Source organism: Diplotaxodon limnothrissa, linkage group LG9 (assembly GCF_057381915.1).
Source record: "Diplotaxodon limnothrissa isolate DT_005_m linkage group LG9, D_limnothrissa_male_GT1.1, whole genome shotgun sequence".
In the NCBI taxonomy this organism is placed as follows: Eukaryota; Metazoa; Chordata; class Actinopteri; order Cichliformes; family Cichlidae; genus Diplotaxodon; species Diplotaxodon limnothrissa.
The window spans coordinates 20,656,490-20,679,366 of NC_140604.1; the positions used below are offsets into that span (position 1 = coordinate 20,656,490).

General features: G+C 39.8%; 1 protein-coding gene across 1 annotated transcript in view; it reads left to right on the forward strand.

Annotated features, from left to right (window-relative positions):
• The first annotated feature begins 1,011 nt into the window (after positions 1–1,011).
• dnajc13 (dnaJ homolog subfamily C member 13) overlaps positions 1,012–22,877 on the forward strand; it is a 31,324-nt gene continuing 9,458 nt past the window's right edge. The window contains exons 1-27 of the mRNA XM_085362828.1: positions 1,012–1,150; positions 3,899–3,979; positions 11,535–11,610; positions 11,942–12,091; positions 12,493–12,534; positions 13,191–13,391; positions 13,506–13,712; positions 13,891–13,986; positions 14,171–14,262; positions 15,291–15,457; positions 16,157–16,236; positions 16,335–16,504; positions 17,324–17,423; positions 17,824–17,931; positions 18,084–18,239; positions 18,362–18,418; positions 18,512–18,633; positions 18,820–18,895; positions 19,070–19,165; positions 19,260–19,400; positions 20,366–20,383; positions 21,317–21,399; positions 21,790–21,943; positions 22,158–22,261; positions 22,358–22,517; positions 22,599–22,661; positions 22,752–22,853. Of these exons, the coding sequence (XP_085218954.1) occupies positions 3,912–3,979; positions 11,535–11,610; positions 11,942–12,091; positions 12,493–12,534; positions 13,191–13,391; positions 13,506–13,712; positions 13,891–13,986; positions 14,171–14,262; positions 15,291–15,457; positions 16,157–16,236; positions 16,335–16,504; positions 17,324–17,423; positions 17,824–17,931; positions 18,084–18,239; positions 18,362–18,418; positions 18,512–18,633; positions 18,820–18,895; positions 19,070–19,165; positions 19,260–19,400; positions 20,366–20,383; positions 21,317–21,399; positions 21,790–21,943; positions 22,158–22,261; positions 22,358–22,517; positions 22,599–22,661; positions 22,752–22,853 (2,889 nt within the window). The 5' untranslated portion in view covers positions 1,012–1,150; positions 3,899–3,911. The remainder of the gene's footprint in view (positions 1,151–3,898; positions 3,980–11,534; positions 11,611–11,941; positions 12,092–12,492; positions 12,535–13,190; positions 13,392–13,505; positions 13,713–13,890; positions 13,987–14,170; positions 14,263–15,290; positions 15,458–16,156; positions 16,237–16,334; positions 16,505–17,323; positions 17,424–17,823; positions 17,932–18,083; positions 18,240–18,361; positions 18,419–18,511; positions 18,634–18,819; positions 18,896–19,069; positions 19,166–19,259; positions 19,401–20,365; positions 20,384–21,316; positions 21,400–21,789; positions 21,944–22,157; positions 22,262–22,357; positions 22,518–22,598; positions 22,662–22,751; positions 22,854–22,877) is intronic.

Consider the following 22,877-nt stretch of genomic DNA (forward strand, 5'->3'; position numbering starts at 1 on the left):
TTAGGATTACTGGGGAAGGATGAAAAATACTGTTTTCTACGTGTTTATTTAAAGTTGTTTGAGTGTGCCTGACATATCTGTGTCCTTTATTATGCTCTGGAACTTCTCTGTCAGACACCGATTCGGTCTAGTGTTTTTAAGTGGAGATCCTCATTTAATGTTTCTTCTACTTTAGGAACAGGCTTAACCCATGTGCGGGAAACTGGCTGTATGAATACTATGCCTGAGCAAAAGGAATTGCTGCATTGATGGGAAAGTGTCCCTAGGGGGCAGAATAGTTGTATTTATCCCAGGAGTTGCGTTTTATTGAACAGGCTACTGTTCAGAAATATGTTCTTTCCAGCTATTTCCCCTCTCTTTCTGCAAATTTTTTTTGTAAGATTAAGAGGTAAATAGTAAAATATAAAGGAATCAGCGAGGTTTAATCTGCTGTCCAGTTTACCAAGCATCCCTTCGACTATCCCTATATTTTCGTCATACATAACTTTGATGAAAAATAAGCAGACACTTTTAGTCATGAAGGTTATTTGGAGTAATAATTATACAACAGGCTACTTGCAAGTAGAGGAGCTGTACTCCGTTTTCATTCCCTGATCGTGCATAATTTTGCAAACTACTTATTCTTATTTATACCTCTTTACTTGAATTTTTTAATAGTACCTTCACTTCTTTACGTGTGTAATCTGTATGTGCTCGACTATTTGGTGAAAAGGGAAATGTAAGTATTATGTCTGTGGTCGCATATTCGGTCATTTCTTCTTCTAAAAGAAACTAGAGATTTCCAGTAATAAACCCCTTCCGCAGTATATGGCATCGCTGAACTGTTCCGAGGTCAGTTTCGAAGGTATGTACCAATTGAAAAATAGAATGATTCGACGTAATAACCGATCTGGTATCAGGTATCTTCACAATGTTGGTTCCTGACAAACCAATCAGCTGACAGCCGCATGACAGGCAGGCCTCACGCTTGCGCAGTAGCACACTTTTGGTATGAGGAATATGGCAGCGTCCTGAGTCCAGTTGGGGGGAATACGGCGTAACTGAGCACCTTCAGCATCACACTGGGAAAACTGAGACGCACCGGGCACAGTCAGAGGAGGGTGGGGGGCTGAGGGACGGCTACGAATAACACCCGTTAGCGATTTTACAGGTAAACGCGGCCGTTAGCGCCTGCCACTGTCTGCTTCTCCAATGTTTGCTTGATTGAACCCTGTCGCTAATGCGACTAGCTAGTTCGTCCGTAAAACCTGAGTGATGTGCTAGTTAGCCGTTAGCTGGTGGCTAACCCAAGCACTGGCCTGCCACAGCCCCTTTTTCTGCATTTGTCAAACAGACGCTGATAACAAAGTATATCGGCTGGTCACTGTAGTTAAGCGGAACAGCAAGTGTCGACGTCGCAAAACTATGCCGCCGTGCTTAGCCTGACAGTGAACCGCGTAGGCCTGCTGAAATGAACCAGTCTGGCTAACTGCTTGGTAACGTTAATGCTGTTTGTCATGGATTTACTTGACAGATCAGCAGCCAGCGCACAACCTGCACACAATTTAAGAATTGCTGTTTGCCATTTCAGCCTATTTCGTGTAACTGTTAGTTTTATATTTCTAGTTAGCTGTTTTTTTAAAAAGAGAGAAGAAATGATAGTTTTCGAGAAGATATTTGCATAAAATCCTTGCAGATCCACAGAAGATAATGCAAACTAAGTTCCCGTCTCGGTTTAGAGATTGTTTCATATAGTTGGCTAATGTCGGTGTGTGTTGCAATATATCTGCAGGGCACAAAAAAACCCAAAACAGGTGAAAATAAGATTATCAAGCTCATATTATGTGTTTGGCCTGGCCTGGCCTAGATATAAGATTTTATATGGTTATGAAGGTCTGCATCCTTCATGTGTTTCCCTACTCGAGCATTGCGCCTTTTAATTTACATGAGCTTCACTAATATCATTGCAGAGAAGAGAATTTAAACTAAAGGTATTTAAAAAACCTGTTAGAGCCATATAGTGATGTCATAGCACATGATATTTTGACCCTTGCACCCACTCTGATGCTAAAGTTTGTCAGCCATCTGCTTTCCAAAGGAAACAGGTGACCTAGCCTTGTAAACTAAATAGTATTTTTTATAGTATGTAGAGTACTGAGAGTTACCTGATCAAATTGTTGTGATGGATACAACCTGTGGCTGCAGTCTAGTTGGGTAGTTCCTTGTGAGTAACATGGTATTAGATAAAGATATTTGGTAAAAAGGACACCCCAGTATCCTCTGTGGGATTGCGGAAATTGTCACAGACATCCACATAACAAGACCTTTGATTATTAAAAACTGTATTTGTTAAAGGAAAAGTTGTGAAAATCTGTTTGGATCAAGTTGTCATGTTGATTATGTGCTTTGCTTGCAGTGTGCTGGGTTCGCCTATCTCATATTTCTTTTTTCTGTTTTGTTAAAATGTGTTTGAGGATAGACCAGGAATAATTTGCTGTTGATAAGGGCAAAAAGGGACAGATGGGTACAGGGAGGGGTAAATCACATGACCCAGCACTGGAATCTACCTTGTTTTTTTCTTTTCCACAGTCGTAGCAGCACACTCATCCCAGTAATGTAATAAAACTGCTCTGCTCTGTGCTGCAGCAAAGCACAGTCTATGCAGTCCCTCATGCTAACATCTGCCTGTATGAGATTATACAGTTACATGACGGTATATTCGGAGGGAAATAAATTATTTCTTTATTCTTCCTGAAACAGCGATGTCAAACTTTTAAAACTTTGGAAGATCCTCATCCTGTGTTGCCATACTTAAAATTTGCCTAATATTGTGTCTGGTCCTCGGTAAAAAACAAGAAACTGTGATAAATGCATAGATGAATAATTTTGCTGCTCCCTGCTTTATTTGCACTCCGATCTGGAGAGGAAGGAAAACTGGAGTCAGATTTTTTTTTCCAGGATCCTGGCAGAATGCTGACACAGGTTCCCCTTGTCACATTGCAGTCGCTTACAATTTACTGCACTAAGGATAGCAGAGGCAGTTTTTCCCACCTTTTCTCTACTGTGTTCTGGTGACTGGTTTATCGTTAACTGTCCGCTACTTAAAGTAATGTTCTGTTTTGTTTTTATTGTCAGCTGGAAAAGCAAACCTGTTAATCCTTGTGCACCTGTCCTAGTCTGGAAGTAAAATTACAGTGATTTATTTTTCCTTCCCATTGTAAATTCAAATTGGGAGCCTGGCCAAACCCTAAGACACCATCTAACTTCTGTATATTTACGTAGCCTCAATTATCCATGCTGGCTTCATGCCAGACTTTATTGACACATTCTCAGTTCGTGAACTGCTGTATTGTTTTTGCACCTATGGTTATCAGCATGGAATGGAGACATTTGCTTCCCCTTTGTTTATGCTGAGCAAGCTGTAATATCCCAGTTGGTTCCTTGGGGGTGTCACTTTTCAAAGCGAGTCTGCAAGAATGCAACTATAAAGGATAGAGGTAGAGCATGAAGAGACAGGGTTGTCCCTGCTGTAGCTTATAACAGTGAAGAATGACTCAGTCATGGACTCCCAGCTGCAGAAGACTCTTCCCTGTTAATGGATAATCACTGTTTGCACTGTATTAGTTCGGTATCTGGTGGAAATCTCAGTCAAATTATGTTCAGAGACTGTGTGACATGTGTGTCACGGTATACTGGAATGTGTGTTATGTAAACATGGTATGGTTGTGAATTACAAAAGTCTGGGTTAAGGATTTTGGTAACAGCTGATATGACAACTGGAAATATAATACTTACCCTAAAGAAATGCCTAAACGAACATCTTTAAAACATGTTTTTCCTTGACCTTTGTATTTGTTGAAGGTGAAAAACTTGCTTTTTAAAAAATTCCTGTCATGGTAACTTTCCTTCTGTGTTTTAGGTCCTGTGAAAAGATGAATGTCGTCAAAGAAAACAGAGACCTGGCCTGTTTCTATACTACCAAACACTCCTGGAGGGGAAAGTAAGAATGCAACTTTTGTTTTGTTTTTCTTTTTTTAGACTCACAAATAGTATTTCAGTGTCTTCGGTATATTTTGTTTCAGATGTTATGCGTATAATTTCACAAAACAGTGGATCTAAAGCGGAAATGTCCCCAAATTATCACTTAGATCTTTCTTTATTTTTGGCTTCTTTATCTTGGGAAAATATAGGGGGTCATGCATGAAAAGCTGCTTTACTAAATGATAGAGCTAGTGTTCTTTTTCTGTCAAACATTGTAGGTGGTAATGAGTGCCTATCAGGAGATTAAACAACAGTAAACACTGTATTATATCTTGGCTGGGACAAGACATCAAACATTTTTGTTATGTCAAGAGCCTATTGGACTGGGGAAACATGCCTTCTTTCATGTTTACTGCCTACCTTATAAAAATTATAAGCTAATGTGTTTTATGTGTGTAGAAAAGTTAAGATACCCAACTGATTTTTATCCTAACTATGCCTTTAGGAAGTAACTGAGCCACTGTATGTTAATGCATTTTTAAAAGGAGATTAAAAACGGTTATGATGTAATACAATACAATGAAGCCAACGTACTTATCTGTGAACATGTATCTGATTAGCCCCCAAAGTCCATCATACACCGATTTATGGGACATTATACAGCATTTAAGTTGTGTCAGTGTGCAAATTGAACCCTTAAACCGGCAAATGTGTAAAACTAGTAGCTGCCCTGTACTTGGAAGCCCTCAAAGCTAATAGAAAGGACAAGTCCTAGTTTGAGCAGTCAGGAGGTGGGATCACATTACCAATACTTGCTTTCTAAATGCCTTTGTCCCATTAAGGCCTGCTATTGACCTGGGAAACTTAAGCAGGGCTGCAAAGCATTAGCCATCGTCAGAGGTTCATCCACTAATGCTTCTTGAAGTGTCCGGCAGAAACGCGCGTTGATGTACGATGACCCCTACAGTGAACACATCCAGTGGCTCTTTTATGCTCTATGAGGAATCTTGTTGGTGTGGGAAGCATAAGTGAATATCCTATGATTGAGCATTTCTATCCTCATAGTCTCTTCACATCCTTTTGGGAATGGTTTTCTGAGCAGGGAAAATTTGAATCGTATGTAATGGCCTTTTCATTCATCCCATGTTAGCTGAACATCTATGGGAGACTTGGGACGAATATGTTTGCTAGTGCTCTACACTGCCATCACAAGAAAGCCAGAGCTCATTTTCCCAGATATGATTTAAACTCAATCCTAGACCAGAGGTCAGCAGCTCTTCTTCTAATAGAAGAATCTGTTAGAAGAGGCTTTTTTAAAAAAAAAAGAAAACATTGACCAGAAAATTATTTGTGACTGGCCTGTTATGATTATTTGGTACTTTTCATCGCAGCTATGAAATCATAGAAATTTAATAAAATAAGATGTTTACTTTTCTTATGAAACAATTTTGAAGTTGTGGTAAAAAATAAATATGATCATGTTTGGGATTATTTTGAAATGGAGTAACTGTGAAGTTAGGCAGGGCATTTCATGCAACATGAATGAAATGTATTTGTACTACTGCAATTTGACAGTAAATGCAACATATAGTAGCCAAGTGGCTTTAAAACAAAAAATAAAAATAAAAGATGTTTTAGATTTCATATAATTTTGTCAAGCTGCAACTAAAGCATACCAGTGAGCCATAAGCATTGTTGGTTTAAAAAATCTGTTTACATGTTCTTAAGTATTTTTTTTCCTGATTTCACCCTTCTTATGCCTGAGCAACACGAGGATCCAATTTAAGGTCCTTTTAGTGGTTTATCGGACTTGCAAGGCTCACGTCATGACCCTCCTGACCCAAGTTAAATGCAGGTCATTAGGTCAATGCTTTAGTGAACAGGAATTTCTATCCTTATAGTCTCTTCCCATCCATACGGGAATGGTTTTCTGAGCAGGAAAAGTATGTGAATCACATGTAATGGCCTTTGTAAACATAAATTGTTGCCATCAACATTTGAAGGTCACTTTACTGACTCACTGAGGAGAGTGAGAGAAAGTGACAGAAAGTTAAGAGTAGGGCGGCAGAGAATTATGCGAGTGGGTGATCACAGAGAAATGAAAATGAAACTTGAGCTGGTGCTTGTGTAACCCATTTCTGTGCCTCAGACAGAAAACGTAGACAACCTGAGATTGAGTTGAGCAGTCTCTCTGGTGCAAGTCAAACGCAGTTTAGAGGATCTGCCACACAGGGCTTTGATAGATCAGCAGAGAGAAAGATTCTCATTAGGGTGCAGGTTTTCATCTTGCTTTATACCAGCTTTATTGTGGGTGGCTTTTGTCTTTAGTGGGTAGTGAGAAATATCTTATACCATTTGGTTTTAACCAACCAATTAAGCACTTTTTTGCCACACCACGAAGCATGCCAAGGAATGATGTTCTTGGTTTTATTTAATTATGCAATTGCAATACCCGCAGTAAGAGGAAGCTGTTTCAGGTTGCCACAGGAGTGCCTCAGAGTCACACTCTAATGTGTGATAGAGACAGACTTTGTGACATGTCATGTGACATTGCCAGTTGCCTTACAGAAGGAATAAAAGGACAAATTGTCAGTTAATCAGTTTGTTTTTGCCAAAACATCACAGTTAAGGAAAAAAATAAAATTAAAAAAAGATTTAATAAAGAAGATATGTGAGTTGTTGCATTTATCCATTTTCAAATGAAACCCTTTTCTCAGAACTTTAATTATTTCTTATAACTTTTGGTTGGTTTTCTATTTTTTGTTTAACTTTTTTTTTTCTTACACTTTACTAAATCATCTCCATCAACCCCTTTTTTAACAGCACTGTGCTACAAACTGACTTCCTATAGGCAAAGCTTGCAGAAATAGAGACTTAAGGAAAGTATAAATAAATGGCTCAAATTGTCTGTAAGAGAGCCTTCATGCACTTTACCAATTACAGTAGGACAGCCCTTATGTTTTATTTATAGAACTGCAGTAAATCTACAGCGTAGGCTATGGCTTAGCTGTGTACCATATGCTGTACGTGATGTGTACCTTCCCAGAAATGTAACTGTACATCCCAGTGATGCAGACCTCCACTGTGATTGGTCTGTTTGGTAGTAAACACAGTTTATTGATTAGCACAAAGATGATTTCGCAGTGAAACAAAATGTATTAAGCTATTACTGTATCTGTCTTCCTCAACTTCCTCGACTTCCTCAAATGGAATACTTTGTATTCTGCCAGTGTAGACAGATGGAGGTTTTCCTCATAATAGCTCTAACAGTCCATATACCCAGGGCCGGTTGTTCAGAGTCTCTCCTTCCTCCATTTCAGTAAAAGTAACTGTTCAAGAGTTTCTCAAAGTTCAGTGTGAATGGCTCAGTTTCGCTTGTGATGGCAGAGCGATACAAACACACCAGCACACTAGCATAAATGTCGCTCATTACTTAAGGGATTCAACACAGTACTATAAATCAGGCATTCGCTTTCCAGTGTGGACACAGGGATTGGGCCAGAGACAATATTTGTGGTCTTTTCTGCAGGGATGGTGGTGGGAAAAATGTAAAAAAAAAGAAAAGGTTTTGTTTCTGTATTTTTGCCCGCTTCCTTTTTTACACATTTCAGATTCAGTTTCAGATTTACTAACAGTGATGAAAATCTCGTAGACTTGAGTTCACTCACTGTTGCTGTAGAGTTTTCCACTGAAATATGCTTGTGAACATGATTTAGTCAAATCTTGTGACTAGTTTTAGCGAGTATTAGATTAAGATGTTTCCCTGACTTTTTACACAAATTGATTTTCTTTTATAGCTTGCTTTATATTTGCAAGTGTAGCACCTCTATTCAGAAAAACTAGGCTCACCCTTACGGCTTCCACAGGAATTAAAATTTTAAATGTCATCCAGGAGCTGTGTGAGCACCGTTTTGACAGTGTTATCATTTTGGTGTGTGTTAATACAGTGCCACAATCTCTGTTTTTTGTTATTCAGTTTAAAGCAGTCATTTTCTTATTGCTAGTACAGCTATGCATCTTTTTCACCGTTAAAATTCTGTGTTTATACTTGGGGTCTTGTCATTGCCTCCCTTCATAGTATTATAGTTTTGGAGCGCACTCTATTCACTGCTTTCTGCATCTCTGTTATCCAGTGTTTATGTTGAGTCTTGTACGAAAGATTATTTTGTGTTGCCCTACTAACAACTCTTAAGCTCAGATGTCTTCGTGAGAAATGGAGCACGTTTTAAGGAGAGACTGTTGAGAAGTGTTCAGTCACATACGGTACAGGAAGTTGCCTAATGGGAAGATTATGAAACCTTAGTAATGGAGAGAGGAGAATGGTGATTATATCTGTGGTGTAAACTGTACCTGTTTTTGCTTCTATTACCATGATGGATGGCTAAACACATGATTGTTCCAGGTCTTGGCCAGTTGATTTTCATACCTTTGTATGAATGTAAATCTGAAATTCAACAGCATATGTTTAAAATGTTTTTAAAGGATTCTTGCAAAAGTGCTTTAAAGGTTGTTTAATATAATAGGAATAATCATTCTCATAATCTCTGCATAGTACTGCATAATAATCATTCTAATAATCTGTTCTCCTAAATTGATCTGAGTTGTACTTCATCTTACATTGTGTATTCATTTCTTCCTGTTATTGTGTGCTTCATCCTGAAAGTCAGTTCTTGTTAAGTCTTTATTGTTTCATTTAAGATAATGGCATTGACGTTTACTTGGTTTACTATGCCGTTTCTCGTTTTAATGCTGCTGGCCTCTGTGAGCTACCAAACAAATTTCGTTGTATAACTACAATGACAATAAAGTTCTTTAAGTTTAAGTTTATTTATTAGCAGCTACATTCTACTATTCAACACAGGTTCAATTTAAAGACATGAATTAATTGTTAAATCAGAAAATTAGGCATAAATTTGGCTTTTTTTTTTTTTTTCCTCCACGTGTATACCAGATAGAGAAGACTGGATATTGCCTTTGTACCAAGATTGTTGTTTTTTTTTTGTTGTTTTTTTTTTAGTCTATCAGCCCACAGAGAATTAATAATTAACGAAGTTTGTGCTGACATCCAATTCAAGCCATTTGGCACCAAGGTCAAGACATGTAGAGAGCCAGAACCCTGAGATCAGGGCAGACTCATGGTTTTAGACTTCATTCCTTAAAATAACATAATGATGCAAAAGAGGCAGTGGTGTCAAGAGAGATGAAGCAATTTATATAGTTTTCTAAGGGTGAAGCTTCCCAAGAAGGACATGACATTGGTATATAAAGGAGAAGGGGTGGGACAGCCTGAGGGATGAGCCTGAGCCTAATGGCATTGCCTAAAGCAACTGCCTGTCAACTTGTGTTAGTCATTTCATTCATACAGAATTGCAAATGGATTATGTAAAAGTAACCACTAATATTAACTTCCTCTTACTCGGCTTTCTCATTGGACTAGCTCATGTTAACGGGACCTAATGAGGATGTACAAAAAGGAAAGGAACTAAGTCAGCATGTTCAGTCTGCACACTGTACTGTGTACTGTGCAAATATCTTGAGCTACCACTCTTGTCTTTACATTTTGGTTCAAAGAAACCAGACTTTTTGTAATTTTCCTGTAAAAATTTGATGAAACTGAAAAAAAATGAGCAAAGACCGTTGAGCCATTATATATTTAGTGAAGCCTAATCAAAGATGCAGAAATGCTCTCAGGTACCTGTCAAGAAGCCGTTTGTAAGGTACAAAAATGATGAGTAAAGGCTAATATATTCCAGATTACACAAGAGCTGGACTTAAAATCAGTGACAACAAATCTTGTGAAGTGATGAATACAAATTTGAAGTTTTTGACTCAAATCCTTGCATATATGTACATAGGAGGTCAGAGGAGCAGTAAGACAGTGAGTATGTGCAGCCATGGGTAAAACACAGTGTTTGGGAAATTATTAAACGCACAGGTATTCCTACTTTTGGGAAGAATGTCGTGGTTGCCGGACGCTCCAAGAACGTGGGCATGCCCATCGCCATGTTGCTGCACACAGACGGCCGTCACGAGAGGCCCGGAGGTGACGCTACAGTCACAATTTCTCACCGGTAAAACACAGTGATGAAAATGGAACAAGGGCAGCCAACATCCAAAGAAGAACTTTGAATGTCCTTCAAGAAACACAGAGAACTATTAAAAGAAAACTTTTAACGTTCAAGCTGGGTTGAAGAATCAAGGTGCTTGTTCCAAATATGGACTTTAAAGGTCATTAGAATTGTACAAACTCTGTTTTTTTGTTTTTTTTCTTATGTTGTGTATTTCCATGTATGTGTGCAGGTTTAAATTAGTCTCTTCACCCATTTCCTGTGTTAAAAGCAAAATATGCAGGAATAAGGGTAGCTCAAGACTTATGGAAAGCACATCGATACCAGGTACAATTTATATGTAAACACACTGTGTTTGCACTCTTTCTCTTAATAAACACAGCATAAATAACTTAATTTAAAAATGAAAATGTATGAATTGGGCAAAAACAGCTGAAAATGTTGCTGTTGCCAAAAAACTCCAACCAAGCACATATTGATCTGCCACATTTGACATGTGCACACTGTCAGCGTAACATACTAGAATACTGAGAAATCATAATTCAGCACTTCCTTCCTGTTATGTTAGAAAGCACCACTCATAACTTCTCTTGAATTTGTGTTTTCATCACTATTTAACAATGAGTCATCACAGAATTGCTGAGATACAAAAGGTTGTAACCTTTTGTTGTAATATGTCAGATAATATTCTTAGAACAAAAGCGATTTCGGAGGACGTGCGCTTAGACGTGACATGCCCTATATCGAGCCCAATCCCCGCATCACAGATTTAAAGAGATTTATCTGGATTTTCCCTTAAAATTTAAATGCATTCTGTGTATTGCCTATGCGCAAACCTGCCCTAAAATTCAATGAATAACCAAAATTTGCCTGGAACCTTGATGACTCACACAGACAAAAATCAAAACCCACTGAAGGCAGTGTGTAAATGTTTGGAAACTACACATTGTTCACGTTCACTGTCGTATAGGGCCAGTGAAGCTTGATACTGTTAGGAGTTAAGGTTTTCCTGTGACTCACAAAACACCTGAAAACAATGTTATGACTATAACTTCCGTTCCCTGAAGGAGTGGAATGAAGTGCAACCCAAATGGTATGGGAAATCATGCTGCTGTATCCTGTATTCCTATTTGGGGAAAAGGGGAACTGACCTAACCAACCTGAATATGGTTGATGCCGTTAGGTAACCCAGTCTTTATAAAGTTACTTTGGTTGAGTCGTCATTGGCTTACAGAGGGCCAAAAATAGAGCTTTTCATTTCACATTATTCTTACCCTCTCACATGTAACGGAGTGGGAATTTTAAGATAAGTTAATGTGGTTCTTTTCAAGGCTGTCAAGATTATCAGGATCTCGCATAATAATAAAAAACCACCACACTTTCGCCCTGTTCCCCACACTCTCAGCGAATATTATGTGACTGCCTGGGTTGGTGTAGGTGTTGCTTCGATGTGTGGTTGGTGATGGGTAGGCTATGTTTCTGACTCATTCCATCTCTGTGTTCCAGGTACAAGCGAGTCTTCTCAGTGGGGACACATGGCATTACCACTTACAACCCAACCACGCTAGAAGTAACAAATCAGGTCAGTATGAATGAGAACGCCTTCATGATGTATGAACCTCTTCTTCTACCTCCAGTGCCTCACAGATGCTTGTGGGATGTGCTGCTCTTGGCACTTTGTGGCCCACATTTTCTAAACGGTTTAGTATCACAGCTCTGAATATATTTTTCTGTGTTTATCGGTGCACAAAATTTGATCCTGCTGTACTGCTGCATCATTGCATCTTATAAGACATTTATCTTTATGCTTCTTGTACATTTGGAAGCACTTGGAAACTTTTTAAATGTTTGAACTGGTCTTTTGATGCTTTAACATGTGTTTAATCCTGTATTTTCACTGTCTATGTCTGTAGTGGACTTATGGAGACATCTGCGGTATTGGCCCGGTAGGAAAAGGTCAGGGCACAGAGTTCAGCCTCACATTCCGTAAAGGCAGCGGCAAGAAGTCGGAAACGCTCAAGTTTTCAACAGAGCACCGGACAGAGCTGCTCACAGAAGCGCTGGTGAGGATAAACACATGGCTAGTACTATAGTACCACCATTGACTGAATAGACTTTACATCCTGACTGAGGTGTTTTGATGTAGCCTATTGTAGCTGTAGTGTCTTAACAAGGTCACTTAATGTGCAATGCACTTTTTTTTTTTTTTTAAGAAATGCAACACTTGGAAGTCACAACGTTTGATGTGCTGTCAGTGTTGTGCAAAGATATGAATCATTGGAACTGTTGTTCTTGTAAAGAATTAAAGTCATTATGCTGAACTAAGCAGCAACAAGTATTTCCTATGGAAGGAGTTGTATTTTTCCATCGTTGAAGTTGTGTTTTACAATTATTAGTCAATGATTCAACAGTTAGCTGTGTAAGGTTGCACACTGTTGACTTCCTTATTATTCTTTTTTCACAGCGATTCAGAACAGAGTTTTCTGAGGGGAAGATAACTGGAAGGGTAAGTATTTATTTTTGTGCTTAAAAAAAAAAAGAGAATAAAGATCAAAATGAAAGTTTGAATATACATTTATATGTACAGAAGTACTGGGCCACCCACACGTCAAACCTACAGGAGCTTCTCAGCCACTGAAACACATGGCATGAAGCTCCTGGTGCACAATTTATGTGCTGATGTTAATGTCAGATGAGGTTTGGAACTCTGCAGTTTGCCAACAGAGCGTTGGCGACTTGCACACATCGTGTACCTCAGCACTCAGTGACCCTAATTTGTAACCTTGTGTGGTCTGCCACTTTGAGTTGTTGTGGTTCTTAAATGCCGCTAGTTTGCAATAATACCACTTACAGCTGATAATGAAATATCTAAGAAGGAAGAAATTTCACAAAATGACTTTGCAACGGTGGCATCCTGTAATTGTACCGTGTTCAAATTCAGTGAGCTCTTTGAAACAACCTATTGTTTCACAATTGTTTGTAAAGGCAGAATGCATGAGTAAATTAGCTGCTTGATTTTATGCAGCAGTAGCAATGGGAATCAAAACACCCACAATTCAAAGATTAAGAGTTGTGGCCCAGGTTTGTCCATATAGCGTAGGTGTACCATTGCTGGGTCATTATATTCAATGTCTTACAACACATGTGCCACATTCTTGGCAGCGCTACAATTGCTACAAGCACCACTGGAGTGACACAAGGAAGCCTGTGAGTTTAGAGGTGACACCAGGCGGCATCGACCAGATCGACCCCCACACTAACCGAGTGGTGTGTTCCTATGATTACCGAAATGTAGAGGGCTTTGTCGAGGTCTCCGATTACCAGGGAGGATTTTGCATCCTTTACGGTGGCTTCAGCAGACTGGTATGTGTTCATAAAGTTTGTGTTTTTGTATATTAAGGAGCTTTTTAAAAATTCATTATTTCTTTAAAAACATATGAGCAAGTTTCTCTTCACCTTCCTTTTCCTTTCTTTCAGCATCTGTTTGCCTCAGAGCATCGAGATGAAATCATTCGCAGTGCCATAGAGCATGCCGGGAACTTTATTGGCATCACTCTTCGATTGAGGAAGGAGGCTCTAACTTTTGAGGGTTTCATGACAGACAGGTTGGGGAAATACAGCTCAGACGAGAGCATAACTTCCCTAGCAGAGTTTGTGGTGCAGAAGATCACCCCTCGACATCCGGTGAGAACGCTCTAGTTTATTTTGCTCTTCTCATTGTTGTAGGGTGGTGGTTGTGAACATTCTATCCAAAAATTGACTAGGTTTCTGATCTGATTATGTAGTGGATTATTTGAAAAATGTGCTGATTTTTTGAGAGTATCATTCATGTTAAGATGTTTGTGCTTTTTGTCTCTTCCAGGAACCCGTTAAGCGCATCCTGGCCCTGACAGAGACGTGTCTAGTGGAGAGAGACCCCGCTTCGTACAACATAGTCACCATCAAACCCTTTGGAGAGGTGAGCCTTAACGAAAAGTTGGAATAATTTTGGCACTAAAAGTCACTCACTCAAAAGCATATTGTGTGCAGCTGTAATGAGAGGTAAATGTTGTTGTTTTTTTTGCTTCATTATATATTATTAGGCTAAACTATCCCCTCCCACTCTCTTTTGGGCATTCTCGCTCTGTCTCATCTCCCCTCAGATATTTGCTCTCATCTGTGATGTGGAAAATCCTCAGGTGTTTACTGTAGAATTTATCCGAGGTCAGATCAGGAAGTTCTCCTCCACAGAAAGGTACGTTCGACAGTGTTTTTTGTCACGCTAAATTTCAGTTAGAATTTTTTTCTCTTTAACCGTAATGGCACATCGATCAGGCATAACATTATGACCACTTACAGGTGAAGTGAAGAAGTGAATAACATTAATTATCTCTTAATCAAAGCACCTTCTAGTGCAGGGGTGGGCAATTCCAGGCCTCGAGGGCCGGTGTCCCTGCAGGTTTTAGATCTCACCCTGGGTCAACACACCTGAATCACATGATTAGTTCGTTATCAGGCCTCTGGAGAACTGCAGGACTTGTTGAGGAGCTAATTTAGCCATTTAAATCAGCTGTGTTGGTCCAAGGACACATCTAAAACCTGCAGGGACACCGGCCCTCAAGGCCTGGAGTTGCCCACCCCTGTTCTAGTGTGTGGGATATATTAGGAAGCAAGTGAATGTTTTTCTTTTTCTTCAAAGCTGATGTGTTAGAAGCCAGAAAATTGGCAACACTAAGGATTTGTGAATTTGCCGAGGGCAACATTGTGATGGCTAGATGGCTGGGTCAGAGCATCTCCAAAACTGCAGCTCTTCTGGGGTCTTCCCCAGCAGTGAAGGTTGGCCGGTGTGGTCTGATCCAACAGATGACCTTCTGTAGCTCAAATTGTTCCGATAGAAAGGTGGCAGAATAGGAGGACAGCGAGGAGTTTGAGGTGTTGACTTGGCCTCCAAATTCCCCCGATCTCAGTCCAATCGCACATCTGTGGGATGTGCTGGACAAGCGAGTCCGATCCATGGAGGCTCCACCTTAAAGGATCTGTTGCTAATATATTAGTGCTAGATACCACAGCACACTTTCAGGGGTCTGATGGAGTCCATGCCTCGACATTTCAGGACTGTTTTGGCAGCAAAAGTTGGCCCAACACAATATTAAGCAGGTGGCCATGATGTTATGTGTGATCCGTGTTTTCTATCCGTGATCTCTAAGTTAATTTATTTTTCCGGTGCCACTCCCTCTGATCATTAGTGCATTTTGCTGAGTCTGTCTGTACGTGCGCTTGTAGGGACTCCCTGTTAGCCAGCTTACTTGATGGAGTCAGAGCATCAGGCAACAGAGATGTGTGTGTCAAGATGGCTCCCACCCAGCGAGGACAGAGATGGGGGCTACTGAGCATGCCTGTGGATGAAGAAGTGGAGAGTTTGCATCTCAGGTTCCTGGCAGCACCTCCCAGTGAGTCAGACCCCTTTGTCTCATAAAATCTGATACAAATTCATGGATCTTGTTTTTGATCTGCTCTACAGTCATATTTAAATGTTAATATTTTACACAGTAGTGTAAGTGGTGCTTCTTCGGTGGCACTGGTGATATTTTCCTCAACCTCTTTGATTTTTATGAAAAATGTAATTGACATTACATTTTTTCCCCTTAATGTTTTTTTTCACTAATTCCTTGTCTCACTAATTTTAACAGAATTATTATACATGACGTTAAAAACCGGCACCACGCGGTGTCTTAAGTACAGCCACACAGACCTTTAAAACGTTCCCTGACCAAACTGCTTATCACATGCCCCTCCTGTCCCCCACGCCTTTCCAAAATGAGATATTTGGTTTTGCGTGTGTCACACATTATCTCTAACTTGAACCTGCATCCCTGTATTCACACTGGCGTCCCACTGTGATTGAGTCCGTTTTATTTCTTTGGTTTTTCTGATCACTGTTATTTGTACAACCGAGGATGACACTGTTAACATCTCCATGGAGCGATTGTGAGAAAAAGTGTTCTGGTTACTCTTGTTTTCACCCGCCTCTCTATGATCGCCAGCCTTCCAGCGTTGCTGCTGAGATAGACAGACACACTTTTGTTTGGTCAGACAGCACATCCTATTAATTTCTTTAACATTGCTTCCTCCCTTTTCCCTTTGCTTAGATGGAAATTTTGCAGATGCAGTATTCAGATTCAATGCCAACATATCCTACAGTGGAGTGCTGCATGCAGTAACCCAAGATGTGAGTGGATTTATTTTCTGTATGATTAATCTCTATGCATTTGCCTAAACAGGAGTCACAGTAATTTCTTTGTATGTCTCCTTTTTCATTCTCTCCAGGGTCTTTTCTCTGAGAACAAAGAGAAGCTCATCAACAATGCCATCCTGGCTCTTTTAAGCCAGGATACAGAGCTGCCGGCTCTTAATACTGAACTGGAAAGTCATTTTCAGGCCATACGACGCTTGGTGGCATCTAAGGCTGGCTTTCAAGCTTTCACCCAGCTGCCAAAGTAAGATTGTCCACATATGTACTTTTGCCCATCTCCTTTTACTTGCTGAAAGTATACATTTGAGCTGCTGGTAACAGGCATGCTCTGTCATTCCAAGGTCTGGTCAAGGGTCTGGACTCACAGATGCAACGTAAATATGAATCCATACATCTCAGTCTGCCCTTTCTCTGTATTTCATATCCTTCTTGATCTTTTTCCACAGTCTGTCCTAGCTGTCTATCAGCCTTCTTCTTTTATCTTTGTTCTGCTTTCATCTCAGGCTGTACGATGAGCACTTCTAAAGGGAGGTTGTGTTGCTTCACTTTGTTCGGTCGAGCTGTCTGCCTCGATTTGTCTTGACCTTCCACCATCCCCATGTCCTCCTCTCATTTTTGCGCCTTCATCTCTCTCCCTTTATCGGCTTCGGTCATTCTGATCTTTACATTTCTGTATTGCCAGGAGCCTTGCAGTCTTCCGGGGTCACTGAGATGTATGAGAGGAACTGTATTTACTGTTTATTCCTTGTTCCCTGTGAAGCAAATGAGCCAGAATTGGTTATCCTGAGAGATTCATTGCTAGCGTAGCTTGGTGTTTCCCTGCCAGATTCACAATACACACACTGTGCTAAATAAACAATAAACTCTTTCCTGAAAGATGGCTGAAAAGCACGAGAAACAACAAGCCACCTCTGAAGCAATGAATTCTTTGTGTATCCAACCCCAGACCTGTTTTTATAATGTATGTAAAAAAAAAAAAACAAAAAACACAAAAATAATACTGTTTCTGTTCCTGAATGTTTAGTTGTGTTTTTAAATCTGCTAATTTGTCTGTGTGTTTTAGGTTCAGGGAAAAGTTGGGAGTAAAGACGGTAAAAGCTTTAAAAAGGAACAACAATGGCGTGACACATGCTGCTATAGACATGCTCTGTGCTCTTATGTGTGTAAGTCACCTAAGTATGGAGATGTCAAACATATTTAAACCCATGGTAAAAAGAAAGCACTCGTCTTTCAAGTCTAAGGACAAGGTTTTGGACAAGTCCAGACCTTAGCGTGATTGAAATGTTGCTGCGGGCCTTTAAGAGAGCTGTGCATACACAAATGCCCGTAAAGCTCATTGAATTGAAACAATGCTATAAAGAAGAGTGAGCAAATATTCCTCCACAACATTTAAATAATTTAAAATTTTGTAAAGACCAGATGATTTTTTTCCCCCCCACTGTGTCCTGTTACATAAAAAAATTAGAGTTGATAGAGGGTGCACTTTCTTTTTGCTATGACTGTACAGGGACATGGAGTTTGCAGTTTGACTGAGATTTTTTTTTCTTTGATCTTTTTCTCCAGCCGATGCATGATGATTATGACCTGAGGCAGGAGCAGCTGAACAAGGCCTCGCTGCTATCCTCCAAGAAGTTCCTTGAAAACCTTCTTGAAAAATTCATTACTAATGTGGTACATGTCTTTTTATTGTCAGCAAGCTGTTTTTCTCTCCTTTTTTCTGAAGCTCAGGCATACAAGGACATTCATAACTTTTTTGTATTTAAAAAATCACATCATATATACTATGTTTCTAATGTTATTTCTCTTTTTCTCATATTTTCCAGGACCATGGAACAGGAGCTTTGGTCATCAGCTCTTTGTTGGACTTTTTAACCTTTGCACTCTGCGCCCCCTACAGTGAAACCACTGAGGGGCAGCAGTTTGACATGCTGCTTGAGATGGTCGCCTCTAATGGGCGAACACTTTTCAAGCTATTCCAGGTGGGTAACTTGACAAGCAAGAAACTAAATGGAGAGGAAAGTAAATTAGGAATACTGTCAACAATTAGTCTGATTAAGACAAAAATGTAAAATATATTGAATGGTGATGTTCGTTTCTTTAGCATCCTTCTATGGCTATAGTGAAGGGAGCAGGTCTGGTGATGAAAGCTATTATTGAGGTAAGTCTTTTTGTAGGTGCTATACAGTGACGTCTGGATGTGTTGCGCCTCAGGATTTATGATAATAACCAACTAAGCTTTATTTACATTCAGGAGGGAGACAAGGAAATAGCCACCAAGATGCAGGAGCTGGCCTTGAGTGAAGGGGCGCTGCCGAGACATCTGCACACATCTCTGTTCACCATTAGTGCAGACCAGCGGATGCTTACCAACAGGTCTGATCTCAGTAAACATGAACACTGACACATAGTAATGTAGTTTTTTTTCTTATCTTTTTGCTGCTGCAGGTTTTTCCTCTACTGTATTTGTATTTCAGTAAAAATCTATGCAGATAAGCATCATAGGACAGAATTTTACTTGTTACTGGTGATAAATATCTGCCAATAAATGATGTTTCTCAGGCAACTCAGTCGTCACTTGGTGGGACTGTGGACAGCAGAGAACCCTGTAGCAATAAACCTTCTCAAGAGGATACTGGTAAGCCGATTTCAGACTCTTAGAAGAAAAAAAAAATTGATGCCGTTCCAATACTCATGCCAGAAGCTTTTAGTGTGATGATGGTAATAGCCTGTACTTTTTGCTGGCAGCTGAGGTAGCTTGTTTAAAGTCTTCATTTATTTCATTTCGGCTTGTTCATCTCTATGCTTGTAGCCAACAGGCCTGTTGGCATACCTGGACAGTCCTGACCCTGTCCCAGAGAAAGATGTGGACAGAATGCACGTCCGTGACAACTTGAAAATCGCTACGGTATGTGGACAGACATGCACCTTAATGTAATGGAGTCAGTAAAAAATAAAATGTTTGCCATCTGTAATTGTTTTTATATCTTTGTTTCCCACAGGACCAGCTGAATCGAAACAAGGTGCCTGAATGGCAGCGGATAGCAGGAAAAGCAGCCAAAGAAGTGGAGAAGTTTGCCAAGGAGAAAGCTGATCTCGTGCTGATGCACTGGAGAGATAAAATGGGCATAGCCCAGAAGGAGGTGAGAATGATATCTTTTAATTTGTAAAAAGACTTCATGGCTGTTTAACCTCTGAGCTATCAAAAGAGCTGCTGCTGCAAGTGTGTTCTGCTCAGGTTGCTTTAACTTTCATCTTTTTCTATTCTCGTGCTGATGCTGAATAGTGCTGCAGAATCCAAAGACAAACTCAATGGCAGACTTTCCACTTGCTGCTGGTATTTTGCATGTATGGCAGTTAGAGCTTTGCTGCAATCACATTTGACCTTTCTTTGAAAAATATGTGCCTCAGTTATATGCTCTATACACTGCTTGTGCTCCTTTCATATGTGTTTGCCATAAATCTTTTATTTAGGTATGGAGAAAATTTTGCTTAACTCTTTGTATGGCGAGGTGCAGAATGCGAAGGGTTACCGCTTACTCTTAAGGAAAACCTCTGTTTGGATGCGTGGTGTTTCAGTCTGAACACAAATAGGTGTTTTGTTTTGTTTTTGTACACCCAAAAAATATTTGGGTGGGTCAAGATTGGTGGTGACAGCCACCAAGCTATATCAGGTATTGCCTGCTCCTTGTGCACCCTAAATCAAGACTCCCTTAAAAATAAAATGAAGTTACGTTTCTTCTCTTTCTGTTTCTCTGGCTGCATGATAATCACCCCAGATTTACTGAACAGAGAAGTACAATGATTGGTTTGCTTTCTCTGTGAATCACGGCCACCTTTTTATTTTTGGATTTGTTACTGTTTTTCAAATGAGTATAATTACAAAATTAGTCATGCAGTACTACAGAAATCTTGTGTAAAGTCATCTATTAAATCACAGATTTAGTTGTAACTTTTATGACTCTCACTTTGTATATTAGTAGCATCGTGATCTGTGACCCTTTAGCTGCAATTCATCTGTTTGATCTGAGGAACAATAATCTCTCTGTGTGTCTCCACTCCTCCCTCCCCTTGTCTTGTGTGGTTTCTCTGCTGTCAAAATTTGCAGCAGGACAGAAATAACCTGGTAAGTAGGACTGACCAATGGGATCCTTTTTCCATTCTCTCCATGTTCTTTCTCTCGATTAAACCATTTTTCATCTTCACGAGACCCATCAGGCGTGTTTTTGTTTGGTTTCGTGTTATTTAGTCGGGCAGTCGCATCTTGACATCCAAAAGGGATTTCCAGGAGTCTTAAAATAGAACCCAGGAAAAAAGTGTGATGAAAGAGCACGTCATGTCTTTTCTTCTCCTTTTGACAACAGAGGGCATGTTCAGGGTGGAGCACAGGCTGAACTGAATCTTTGCAGCTATAAGTATGCTTGTAGCTATATATATGCTTACCTGCATATTTAGTTATCAATAAATAATGACCACACACAGCCTTAAACAATAAGACCTTTACAAATATCCCATGCAGCAGTGTTTTTTAATATCCTTGATGAAATTTCAGAAAAATTGTTGTTATCCTTTCTAGCACCTAAACTACAATGTTTTGCATTCTGAAACTCGGAGTTGGCGGTAGTGCTGTGAAAAGGCACTCATCAAATGCATGAGAACTGTGTTCATAATTTTGAAACCATAAATTAGCTTCACATAGGTATGTAGAGCGTAAACATGCCACAGACCTGGTTCTCCTGAACACACCCAACTTTGGGATCCCACCTTGGTTTTTTGTGTTTGTTTTATTCTGTGTTTGTACGGTTCATTGTTTTGTTTTGTTTTTAATATTTGTGTTTAATTTTTCTAATATCTGACTTCCTCCATTCTAAAAAAACCACCCCAACATGTTATTATCCATTCATTGAATTTCACTTTATTATTCTTTTCTGTCTAAAATGTTGCTCATGTTGTCGCTGTCTTTACCACTCTGTGTGCCGTGATGTGACAGAGCAAACACTGAAGTCTGTGAATAATGTGGAATACCTTACAAAGATGTCCCTTTGTGATTTAATTTCAGAATCCAAACCAAAAACCTGTCATCCTGAGAAAGAGGAGGCAGAGGATAAAGATTGAAGCAAACTGGGAGCTCTTCTACTACAGGTAGAAATTTCTAACTATGGTAACCCAAAATTGCAATCAGATGTGAGTATGGGACCTTCTTTTGCTGTACTTTATTGTGCCAATACTGCACAATAAAGGGGCACCCACACAGGAAGTAACAAGCAGTAATGTGGAGAAATAACCACTAACCATGTGAAGTGGGCAGAATTTTCACTGTTGAGTGAAATATCGGTTACACAACCAGAGCTTAGAATGCTTATTAGTGGCCAGCTGTCATCTTTGAAGTGATGAGCAAGTAAGTTTATATATGGAAACGTTAAAACGTTGTTAGGATGTATGTAGGCATCATAAAGCTTGGCTTGTTGGTATGATCCACTTACATTTTTAAAAGGACATGATCAAGCGTCTCGGTCCTGTTTTTTCATTAAGATTCCAGCTTGACCATGCGCGATCCAACCTCATCTGGAACTTTAAAACAAGGGAGGAACTTCGCGATGCCCTGGAGGGGGAGATGCGTTCCTTTGGCGTGGACCGCGAGCTGGGCAGTGCCACAGTTATCTCCTGGAACCATCAGGAGTTTGAGGTTTGTGCTCAATTACTAGTACGGTTCAGTCTCTGGGCTGTCATTTACTTTAGAAAATCATTTTATAGTAAACTTGTATAATATTTAAATCAAAAGAAAACTGTAGATTGTAAGGTAAAACCAGAAAATTGTAATCCAGTCTTATTCCAGTGGTATGCAGATAAACATGTCATTATTCAAATCCGTGCTCCTATGTGTCATCTTTTTGTTACAGGTGAAATATGAGTGCCTTTCAGATGAGATAAAAATTGGGGATTATTACTTGCGACTGCTGCTTGAGGAGGACGAAAACGAAGAATCGAGTGCTATCAAGAGATCGTAAGATTTTTAACCTCCAAGCGAGCTACGCCCATGTCATTATTCCCTCCCAAATCTATAAAGAGGAGTCATGCTTCCCCTTCGTTGTGTTTTCAGATACGAGTTCTTCAACGAACTCTACCACCGCTTTTTGCTTACACCCAAAGTTACAATGAAGTGCCTGTGCCTGCAGGCACTCGCAATAGTCTACGGCAAGTGCTATGAAGAGATTGGCCCCTTCACTGACACAAAATACATCGTGGGGATGCTGGACCGGGTAAATGCTGGCAAACTCATTTCACTCTGCTTTTGTGTTGTTTAATTACTCCTGAAATCTAACACACGTTTGTCATTAAAGTGTACAGACAGACTGGAAAGAGACAGACTCATACTCTTCCTCTACAAGCTCATTCTCCACAAGGTAAGCTATACAATTAGTCTCTTTGCGTTGCATGCTAATTTAACCCATCGTTTTGTTTTTTCTGTGCATTAATTCCCCTTTCTTCTATAGAAAAACGTGAAGGATGTCATGGACTCAAATGGAGTTCGTATTTTGGTGGACCTGCTCACTTTGGCACATCTGCACACCAGCAGAGCTACCGTGCCGCTACAGGTAAAAAGAAAAAAGAAAGAGGCT